The sequence below is a fragment of the Glycine max genome, chromosome 9 (assembly GCF_000004515.6).
Source record: "Glycine max cultivar Williams 82 chromosome 9, Glycine_max_v4.0, whole genome shotgun sequence".
Taxonomy (NCBI): domain Eukaryota; kingdom Viridiplantae; phylum Streptophyta; class Magnoliopsida; order Fabales; family Fabaceae; genus Glycine; species Glycine max.
The window spans coordinates 40,689,310-40,701,783 of NC_038245.2; the positions used below are offsets into that span (position 1 = coordinate 40,689,310).

General features: G+C 30.1%; 1 protein-coding gene across 1 annotated transcript; it reads right to left on the reverse strand.

Moving 5' to 3' along the window:
• Positions 1-4,540: 4,540 nt before the first annotated feature.
• LOC112997783 (uncharacterized) lies at positions 4,541-5,227 on the reverse strand. The gene has a single exon (XM_026123799.2). The coding sequence runs from the start codon at positions 4,955-4,957 to the stop codon at positions 4,742-4,744; it is 216 nt and encodes a 71-aa protein (XP_025979584.1). The 5' UTR covers positions 4,958-5,227; the 3' UTR covers positions 4,541-4,741.
• Positions 5,228-12,474: the final 7,247 nt, after the last annotated feature.

The following is a 12,474-nucleotide window of genomic DNA, read 5'->3' on the forward strand; positions in this document are numbered from 1 at the left end:
GGCAACTCACTTTTTAAAAAAAAAATGAATTAAATGCAAATCTATTAAGGTAAAATTAAAAATAAATAAGTGAAGTTCTTAGAAAAAATATATCAGACTTTCCAATTTTCATTATCCTATGAGCGATATTGATCAAAGGACCACGGTAACATGAAGGGGAATGCCGAATGCAAGTTCATTATAGTCTTCTCTTCAAAAAACAAAATCATTATAGTCTCTCACAATCACATAAATATGTATTTTTTTTTTATTCGTTTGCACAAAATCTGATTTAAACGGGCCTTACCTACATTCCAAAGAATTGAATAATTTTGAAGATTGTGACTGATTTTAAATTTCTGCATCAAATTTTGACAATGTTTTCAATGAGAGGTGCAGTGCCATTATCATGTGCATTGAAGCAATAAACAACCGTCAGATATCATGTGGGCACGGTGGTCGGTGGGTACTGCCGAATTATATATCTTTGTCCATTTCCACAAAATAAAATAATCAGTGTGATTAGGTCAGTAGTATCCTCCAAAAAGTATATAAATATTGCTGAAATAAGATGCCCTATGTTTCTAGTGTATACTTTGAAGGTTTGCATTAACACAACCTTCTATACGTAGGAGGTATACTTTGTCTTCTATGCACCCTCTCTTGTGGGGAGTTCTTCCTTAAGGACAAGAGAGAGTTATTGGATACGAGAGAAAAAAAGAAGGAAAACATGATGATGTCTTGCCTTTAGTGCGAGTATAAAATTATAGAAAAATCAACTAAAAAATAACTATTTAATTGGTTAGCTTCAAGAAATCATGATATGTTCAAATTACTGTATATCCAAACACACAAAATATGTATATGATATACAGTCTATTTTTTATGAATAATTTTTAATTTAAATTTTAATTATTTTGTTATTCATGGTCCTCCAAGCTTGTGATATTTTATATTATAACTTTAGCTTTCATAGAATGAATTGAGCTTTGCATAGCTCATATGAATTTTCTCAATTTATATTGTATATACTGTTATTTTAATTTTTGTATTGCACTTAGTAAAAAAAAAGATGCAGAATTATGATTATACTTTATAGAATGAAAAATAAATAGAGACAGACCTTACGAGGGGTTAAAAAAAAACATCAATTTCACTTTATACTTTAACTTCTTGAGTTCTTGTATCTAGCAGGACATTCGAAAGTTGAACACAACTCTTTTAAGTGAAGTACTTTCCTCTTTGCCCTGAACAAACACTTTTTTTTATACGTATATAAACCTGAACAAACACTCCTTTTCTGTGTGTGTACGTGACAAACAATTGTTTGTCACATTGTACACATTTTTCTTCCGCACGTAAGAAAAGCCAATAGAATAATAGAAAAAAGACACTTTCACTCTCAATTATGCATTGTTTTGTCGGTAAACAAGATGGTTTAATAAACTCAAAAATGGAATTGGAGAATCAAACAATTAATTATAAGAAAGTGTTCTTATTGAATCAGTAAAGAAGTAACTTTTCATTGGTCTAAAGGGCTCATGATTGGCACAATGCAATAAGGAATGAGAACACACATCCACCAAAACAAGACATGCTAGTGGTCACTAACTACTATTGCCATTTTTCTACGTATGTATGGATATATATAATATGCCCCCAAGGAATCGCAGCTATGCTTTACTTTTCACGTGAAGGTTACATGGGAAACAAGACGTTTTCTCTTTAACTTAGAAAAGGATCGATCTCTCTATTTTTCTTTTTGATAATGAAACTCAACATTGAGAAGAAAAAAAGAACCAACGACAAAGGTAGCGTCATCTCAAATTCATGGATGATGAGTCAAACAAATATACTGCTTCAGCAATTTTTCAGTTTTCCATCAGTTGGATTGTATCGCGTACGATCATTAATTTTAGTTTTCTGAAGAACTAATGACTCTTATTAAATGTGACGTTTTGTGATTGTAACTATATATAATTAAATTTAAAAGTATTTAAAAAAAATGTTAACGTCAATGATTTTTGGACATTTTGAATGGATTCTGGTATATTTTAGCCGATCGACTCAAACAAATTGTTTCTAATAAAAAATATTGGTGATTTTTTAATTAGGGTCACATCTACATCAGCTGTTTAAGAAAAATTACGTTGTCTAGCTATAACAATTACAGTCTACTGCATCTGACTGTTTAGGAATAAACTGATTTTTAAATATTATCAATTTTCTGTAATAGAAGTTATTAGCAAGATTATGTTTCTTATGTATAGATAAGTACATGTTGCATTTGTTTTAATATCTTGATACATGCCTTCTTGTATTAGGAAGACTTTTGATTGATTTTGTCTAACGGATATACTCAGTTTATTGTTGTATCATTTTGGGGTTTAATATAATTTACATTTTTCCCAAAAAAAATATTGGTGATCTAGAAGAAAAAAAGGATTCTCCCTGTAATTATAAAAATATAAAAAAATAACTTTCTACTTTAGCTATGAAATAAGTAAAAATTCATTTATTCACAAAAAAAGGTAAAAATTCGTTTAAGTAAATAAATAGAAAACGCTACAACTATATTGCATCTCTGATATTCACTATTCTAATTCAAAATCCAATCCCTAATTTTTTTTAAGTCATTCTCTTCCGTCTCATTTCTCCATCTCTAACTTGAACCCCTTCTTTTTCTCGGGCACTTTCCTTCGCTTGAGACTTCCACCTCAAAACTTTAACTCCTCATTTTTTTTCACCCTCCTCAGTTTCTCTACCTTGTCTCAAAATCTGAACTCCCATTTTTTCTAGCTGCACTCGACTGCTCCACTTTCTATCTCAAAGCATAAACCCTCCATTTTTTCTAGTCATCCTTCCTTTGCTCCACATTCTCATCACAAATCTCAACCTCCCATTTTATTTTTTTTGCTAACTTTTTCCTCCTCTCCCTGATTCTCAAAATCCCAAGTCCCATCTTTTCCAATCACCCTTCTCTGTCCCATTTTCACATCTAAAAAGTTGCATTTTTTTTCTAAAAAAAAGGAGAAAGATAATTGAAGAAAATGTATAATGAAAGAGATAGAAGACATAAGTTTTTTCATAAAAAAAATAGAAGTTAATAGAAAGAGATGATTAGAGGAGGAAAGATAATAAAAAAGATAAATTATTTCTGTTAAAAATTAAAAGAGATAGAATTAATTGTCATAATTAAGATAAATCAATAAAGTAAATAAATTAATGGATGGACATGATATATGGGGGACTTAACCCATTTTTTTATTAAAAGTGTTCTAATATCTTTCTCAGGTCGAAATCCAACTCAATTCCCACCTTTGAAACTTTGTCTTTTGACTCTGCAATCTGAAAAGACTGGGAATTATCACTTATTGGTTGAGGTATATGTAGATAAACTTTGTCATTTATATGGATTCTCGGATCCAAATTCGCCGTTAAACTCATTTAGAATTTGCACATCCTCACCTTTCACAACAATAAACTATTTGGATTATTACAACTAATTTAAAATTGACACATCAAATTCTTTTTTTAACAAAATAAAAAATATATCATTAAAATAAAAATCCTTCCTCAACTATTTTCCCATTGTCGTTGTTCTGTTATCGAATTGCTCAGAATTGTTAGACCATCTCAAACAAATTAAGCATGGCACATAGAGAGAAAAAAATAGTTCAATACTACACGTAGAGCAAGGCATTAGACTTGTAGGTATAGCTTCCTCCTACGTTTTATTTTCAGCCGTTGCGCTACTCAACCAAACATTCACCCACCACTTTCCATAACTCAAATTGATAATCATCATATGTTTTAAATAAAAGTGTCTAATCATGATTTGCGTGAAATGAACACAAAATGACAAATCATATTGGATCCCACTAGTATTTTACTGCTTAGGTTTTCAAGTGTTGATTGGCGAATGCAAAGCCATTATTGACGGCTAATATCAAACGTATCTCTAATTCAAATTTAATTTAAACATGGATTTTGAAGAGTGTTCCAAATTAAACGTTGAAACTGTTTTTCTATACCCTTTTTCCAATAAAAAAAATTGAATTAACCCCTGAATTTTTAAATTTGTAATTGAATTTCAGTAATTTACAAAGTATTTTATTTTTGAATCTTTTCTGCCGCTTATGAAGATCTAATAAAAATATTTAAACCTATAAAGAGTATAAACTTTAAAGATCTATTCAAATCTTTTGACAACAATAAATATTGGTTCCCCTCTTTTTCTTTTTCTTTTTTAATTCTGAAATATTGGTACCTCTCGAACAATTAATCCAAAAGAGAAAAAAAAAACTCCCCGAAGACCAGAAAACCCAAATTACAATCATGGAAGACTTCAAACACAAAGGCTAGTACGAGTTACAAGCAACCAATTGGATCTTACTTTTCTTCTTCTTTTAACTTCTTTCTAAGTATATGACTGAACCATTCAAAATTGAGGAACCTTCAAAATCAATTCCCCAAGCCCCACCCAACTTGATAGAACATATCAAACCAGAAAACTAAAGCTAACCAAACAAAAAAATAAAAAAATAAAACACATATGATATATCCAATAACACTATTATTATTATTATATACAACAAAAAGAAAAAAGAAAAAAAGTGGAGAATATAGCTAAATGCCTAAATATTCTCTGACCAAAAAACAGAGGAAAACAGAACAGGAGCAGGGGAAGCAAACAGAACCTCCCTCTTCCACCTGTGTACATCAACACACTAATCCAAAAACCCTTAACCATATACTGAACCTATGACTCACCAACTGAAATCGGTTGGCCGGAGATCCCCAACGGCGATCGGGAAATTTGCCGGCTTATTTCGCGAAGAACAGATCTTATCTCTGGCTTGCCAGGGGACCAATCAACAATTTTCTCTGACTCTTGCTTGATCTTCATAACCTGGCTATGAACTGGGACACCCTTTTGTGCAAACCTTTCATCGTTGTTCATCTTCATGTTCTCCATGCTCTCTATCACTCAATGGAAAAAAAGGTTTCAATTGCCAAAGTTTCCCAGCTACCCTTCTTCTAATTCTGTTTCTCTATATGTGACAATCTACAATGGACAAAAAACACTTCTCATGTACCATAAATTATAAGCGCGTGTGTGCCTATATATATTTGTGCGTGAGAGCACAAATGGAATTCAAAATTGAAACGTAAGGGAGAAGATAATAGGGAAGTTTGGTGGGAAAGCTCTATCTTTATGGGATCGGTTTGAAGAAGACTAAATTGGTCCATGTCGTTGACACTATAATATGTGCAACACATAACCCTGACCCAATATTTTTCTAAGGCTTTTGTGTCCGTTCGATTGCTTTTGATAGGGTCAATCATGTGGCAACTTAGTTACAAATTTTAAAAATACTTTAACTTTTGCGCATTCTGTTATTATTTTGACGTTAGAAATTGTTTTTTTTTATGTCACGTTTTGTTTTGTTTATTGATGAGATGCATCATGGATTCTGTTGAAAAGTAGGAGCCAGGTCTGTTGGTTCTGTTTCTTGTTCTTATCATTTCCTCGTAATATTTTTATTTTTTTTGTGACTGGATCGATAATGGGGTGCTATGTGCATGGGAATAATCAAATGGATAATTATCAATATTTTCACTCGGATTTGATTCCTTTTCTTACCAAGTTGCCAAATTGGATGATGACTGAGCATTAATACTATGCGCCAGTGGTCACTGTTTTCTTTTAGTAGTAAAAATAATAGCTAGCGGTCGATATTATAAAATAATAATAATAATAATAATTAATAAGGTTTATGCGATTGTCGGATCGTAACTTGTAGATATATATGTAGAATATAGAAAATTGAGTATATTCATGGTTATGGTCAAAGTTTGACCAAATACCTCTGTTTTGTTTATTGTGTATGTGAGTTTGAGTTCTACTTCTACCAAATGCAAAACCTTCCAAAACACATATTTTGACTTGGTTTGACGCTGGAATTAGATTGCAGATAGGGATTCAATAATTAACCACAGTTTTGTTATTATCTCCTTTCCTGATTTATTATCCAAGTAATCGTGTAGTCGGTGTGGTGTATAGGGTGGAAGCAGTTTCCTAATCTATATTAATTATAATTTTTTTTGGTTTAAATATTTTTAATTCATTTTATTATTTATTTAAAGATTTAAAAATAAGTGTTTTTCATTATATATTAACATTTATATTTTTCAAATATGCTCCATTATAATTCTAAACGAAGAGCATCTTCAATATTTTCTTAAAATGAATTTCTAAAGATAGGAACCATTCTTGCACAATTCCACCATTATTGAGAACTGGGTTCTTAGTCACGTGTAAGAATGATTCTTGTAAAAGAATCCAACATTCACATGATTTGTCAAATTAGCAACCTACCCTGCTAACCACAAAACATTTTCTCAACACTTGCCACAATTAACATAATGTGTCTTCTTCAATTCAAATATAAATAAATAGCAAATCGTGAGATGTATATGAATTATGAAGGGAAGAACTGCTGGCATGATTTTAAAGGAGATATAAGGAAAAAGTTGTAGAGAATGGATTCTAGAATTATGCCTTCTGTGTTCCGAGAGAGACAAGGTTCTGATTATGGCAATGAAGAGAAAACATAGAATAATGTGAGATTCGTTTTAAGTTTTTAAATGTATTATTAGATTAAAAAAATGTTAAAATTCTTAAATATAATTTGACATAATAAAGCCTATGAAAATGTGCTAAGAATCTCCGCGGCTTCCCCTTGATTGTATCGTTGAAGATGCTCTAATAAACACATTTTACGGTATTTATGCTAGTGTAATAATTTAAATTTATAATTATGAACATATTTATTTATTTTTAAAACTGAATGATGAACACATTTTGTGTCACTTTAAATAAGAGAAATGTTGTATGTTTAAAGCAACTACACCTGCAGACTTTCGTGCATTTTTTTTCACATATATATATATATATATAAATAATGTTTCACTGGATGGATCTTCAAATTAAAGAAGACTCGATAACAAATGAAAAAGAAATACTTTCACATTGTTTTGTGGATGAAGCTTCTATCGGTCACTGCTAATATGTTATAATTTTTCAGCTCTAAAACAATGAATTAGAAAGTGGACTCATAGTTATTAATGGCGGCTAAGGGTGAACTTCTGGAACTAGAAACTTCGTTCAAACTTGACCGGAGAAGTGACTAGTAAGTTGTTGTTATCCATCGGTCTTATTATAAACGTTTATAAATTATTAAATGTAATTAAGAAAAAAAATAATTAACAAAAAAATTTGTCGTTGATCAGCTATATCCCTATAAATTAAATTAATTGTAAGATTAATATTCAAATATTTAACATTATAGAGAAGGAGTTGCTTGTTAATTAAGGAGCGGTTTTTTTTTTTTTTTTTTTTGTGGATCTCTGCTCCCAGTTTGCAATAGAGTTAATTTTGTTCATGGGTTTTAGCTTAGTTCACCCGTGTTGTATTTTGCTCTTTTCTTTTGTCTTAATGATATTTGGTGTGTCTCTAGTTAGTTAGCATAAGGATGCCTACGTGCTTGGAATATTTTTGCTAGCTAGCTTAGGCCTAATTTTATAAAAAAAATATATATATTTGTCATTATATAAGTAAAGTCCGTAAATAGTTATAGTCTATTTTTAACGTAACTATTATTGTGTAAATGATTAATGACTTATCCTTAATATCATTAAGCATTAAACAAATGCTATATATAATAGCTACCGAATCAGTTTAAGCAATCTGAATACATTTTTATTCTCAAAGTATGAAATTCTCCCAGTAAAATTATTTTAACACAATAAAACACAAATAATAAATATACTTGCTTAAACATGAAGCACCGAAAAAGAAAAAAAAATGGACTTCTTCTAAAATAAAAGGTGAATGAACTTGAGAAGGAATCAATGTGGATAACTAATCACAACCTAACACCTGGAAAGAGAAGTGAGAGAGGTTAGGGCATCATGATTCAAGCCCATGAGGGTACTGCAGTAATTTCGAATTGAACAGCAAATGAAAATGCGAAACGAAAGTATGAAACATCATCGTAGAAAACTTTAAATGGTTGGGTGGCTGAGCAGTTAAGTTTGTTAGAAAAGGACACGTGTAGCTGTTCCAGTCAACTACCACAGCCCCGAAATTACGTACTTGTCCCGCTACTCACATTCCTCAACGCTCTCGAAACTTTCGTTGTAGAATCATCGTTCATATTCGTGTTCATCCACATGATCACGACAACGCCACGTGCGCGTCTTCGTAGTATAATCGTTCATTCTTCGTAGTTCGTAGTCATCCACAAGACCACATGACCAATACCATGCCACGTGCACTTTATTTTTTAGTTTGAATTTTTAGGTAATGATGATTCAGATTCAAATTAACTCAATATAATTTTTTATGGGGGTATTCGATTCGGCAAAGAAATAAAAAATAAAAGATGGAAATAAAGTAATGAAGTTTGATATGAGTGAGTGAAGTTATAAGTGGTGAATCCGTAGTTTAAAATTTTCATCTTTTCTGTTACATTACAATCAATTTTTAAGATAAAAAAAATTGATTTTTTTAGGGAAAAAATCAATCTTTAGGTACAAAAATAAATTTCTAGACAAATATTTTTTTTTCTTTGACAAAAAAATTATTTCTCACATATTTTTCTTAAATCAATTATTTTATTTCTATTATATTTCTCTTTTTTAAAATTATTTTTCTCTTCTATTTTCATCTACCTCATTTATTACCTCTAAACCAAACACCTTATATAAGTATAAGTAGGAATCAAATATAAAGACAAGAAATTTCACCGATAGTTAAAGTAGATATTTAATTAATTAAATTAAATCCCTTAGTAATAATATAAACATGAACATGTTTCTCCAGAAAAAATTGCCAAATTTTCCATTTAGTTCCTAAAAAAAATTGTGTTGACTTTAATTTCGTATTTTTCTTATGGTCTCTGAAAATTTTTAATCACAATTGTCAGTATGTTCTTTATCAGATGGTGTCGTCTCATGTTAACAAAATCCGTTAACAAAGTCAATATATAACAAGTACGAATTGCTTCTTAAATAAAGCATATTTTTTATAAATTAAACAAACAGGCTCTTAATTTACTCTTATATATTTTAAACAAATTATATATCGATCGAATACATTATAAAATAAATAAAACATAAATATTCCCTAACAATTTTAACTTTGATGTGACAAACATTCATCTGATATAATATTTCTTACAGTTTTGTTTTCTAAATAATATCTCTTACCGTTTATCACATGTAATGTAACATATTATCTCTTTAATCCAATGACTCCTCAGCTGATGATGTGACACTCTTTTAAATATAAACAAAAGTTTATGGAATCATAAATAATTAAGCTTGAGTTCGTATATAATAATGGATGAATGGGCTTCTCCATATATTTTTGTGTGTGAATAAGGCATCTCCGAATTGAAGTTCGTGTTTTGTCGACAAACAAGAAGATAATATATATTAAAAAGAGCACAAGAAGTGCCAAGAGCCCAAGAGTATATGTCAAAAAGCTTTATATATATATATATATATATCTTACGCGAATATTCGTCGCACAAAAAATATATATGCCAAAAACGAACAAGATAAAATGATATTTTCAATGTAGTACTATTACTATTTCAAACGAACATAATCATCAGTCATCATTCTGAAAAAGAAAAAGGAAAAAAAAAAGAGAGAGAGAGAGAGAGTCAAAAAACCTTATGAGATTTCAACAGTTGGTTATGGACGTTGTGTGTGTAGATGTTGTTTCAAGTTAACGTATGTTTCCACGCTTTAAAAGATGAACAAATTTGATTGCGTCGCATGCATGCTGTTGTGAAACGTTTAAAACTTCAAAGCCAACCTTCTAGGAACTTGTCCTTCTTTGCCCCAATCTCTCTCTTCCTACGTAAGTACGTATCTTGTGGCTCCCATATTCCATTAAACCAACAAGCACTTGATTGAAATGTAAATTGTCATATATAGCATACGTAGGGTCCATTTGATTTTTTCTTTGATAGAATAAATTATGAAAAGTTAAAATAATTTATACTAAAAAAATCAATTAATATTTATAAATAATTTGTAGGATGAATGATTAAAAAAAATGAAGTATTGTGAAAGAAAAATAATGACTAAAATGGATGTAAAATTTGGAGCGGGAAGAAATGAAAACTATTTTTTTTTAGGAAAATAGCATCAATTGCAACAAAATATTTAAATTATGAGTTTTACGGCATACAAGTTTAATATGTAAGGAGTGTGATCATCCTTAGATAAGATATCAAATTTGAATGGTGAATAAAATTTACTATGAGAAATAGTTTTACTCGAATCTCATAGAATTATTATCATAAAATTATTATAAATAATAAAAGTCTTTTATACATAATTAATATGTTGGAAAAATTCAATATCAAATTGATTCATACATCTGGTGTTAATTAATTTCCTGTCTGTTAGGAAATATTATTAGTGCAAACCAAACAATGAAATATAGGAATAGATTCACCTCAAAAAAAAAAAAAAAAGGAAGGGATTTATTTGACTTGACATATAAATCCACTAAAGTTGACCTTAAAAGATATTTAAGTGATTTGAATGAAGTTCTAGATTCAAATTTGAAATTTCATTATCGTGATTATAAGAAAAATGACTGACTTATACTAATTAATTAATCAAGATCTAATGTTACTTTTAGAGAAGAAATAAATTATAGCATAATTAGTGTTAGAATTATAACCCTTAATTTAGTGAACTAATGAAGTCGCGGAATATGTAACGTGAATACGCGGTTTCAAGTTCCACAATACTCATTCCGTTCTCGCTACGCCTTCCAGTGGAGCACCTGTATATGTATGAGCTTCTTCAAAACCTTATTTACCTTTAGTTATAAATATTTCCCTTAATGCTCCAAAAAAAAAAATTTCCCTTAAGAAATACGCGCTTTGTGAAAAAAAAAAATATATATTTTTCTCAAAAAAGAAAAGAAAAGAAAAGAAAAGAAAAGTAGTGACAGAACTAATACAATTATGTGATCGTGAAGTGGATTTTAAGTTACCTCAGTGCTTGATAACTATACTATTTAGTCATTATATATGCAATAGGTTGCATGGTATTGGAATTTGGAAATATATGTTCTGTACTTTAGACTTATGTCTGTGTGTGTGAGTTTTTTTCTTCCCATAGTTTCTGAATATATTAATCAACTATTATGGTCATTGATCATAGATAAACAATATTAGGATCACGTGTTTTTAAAGATGTTATTTAGTATTTTAATGTTTTCTTTTCATTTTTAAAACCTCTGGATATCTATTTTAATATAATATTAAAATCAGAATGTGTTTAACATATAATATATAATTTAGGACCAATTACACTAACACTACCTATATTTTCTTGAAATTTCAAACAATATCCTTATATTTTTAACACTTACAATAATTCTTCTTAATTGTTTAAAATACATTACATTATATATCTCCATTTCCTAAAACATACATTAAACGGGATTGTATCCTATAAGAGGACTTTTTTAAGCAGTAAAACAACACATGATATCGCGTGATATTTAAAAAAATGGACTTTTTTTTATAAGCAAAGTAAAATTTTATTAAAGAAACTGCCTGACACAAGTTGTGTGGCAGTTTAAACCACAAAAAATCACATGAATGTTAGTGTAATTTATCCTATAATTTATTTAATAAAGTATAAGTGAATTAAATTAAAATAATATAGGACGAATTTCTGATAATTATTTAAGCTCAGATAGAAATAAAGTTTAGTTTTTTCATTTTCCTGTATTTAATCTTGATCCAAAATCTGTCACGTCCTCAAAGGTAGGTCAAAGGATGAATGATAGCAGGGTGGGTAAGGCTTTTCATCTCATCATCCTCTGGGCATTCCTACGTGCACTCACAGTAAAATTGTTGGTAAATCCAGTAATTGTGTAATTTTCCTGTTTTATCCTTCTGTAAACGGGATACGGATGAGTTAATTCCGTAAAAGGCAAAACGGGAAAATCACACAATTGTTTGGTGTACCATCAATTTTACTAGATGCACCTAAGAAGGCCCTCATACTTTTCTTTAGAGTTGCTATTGGGTTTTTCAAACCCATTAACCACTTCGGCTGCGAGCGAGCCTGTAATATAGCCCCATAAGGAGCTTTTACTTTCAGCACCCTATTTTTTCTTTTTTCACCTCCATAGGAAACTGAAAGGACAACAGTACCCTTTATGTCTCACCCTAGCACACCCACCCTTCTATCCTCTTTCCCACTGGCAGATGCACCTGCTGTGGGGGCAATTGCCCCACCAGATTTATTTTTATTTGTTAATGTATATAAAAAAAATTGCCCTAAAAAAAATTATGTATCCCATTGGATTTTTTTAAACCCAAAGTCCAAACAAACATAAGATATTTAATACCAAAACTACATGCTCAAGCCCAAATCATTTAGTTT

Bases quoted from the DNA above. Each gene is read 5' to 3' on its own strand.
- LOC112997783 (XM_026123799.2), bottom strand. From the start codon at position 4,957: ATGGAGAACATGAAGATGAACAACGATGAAAGGTTTGCACAAAAGGGT.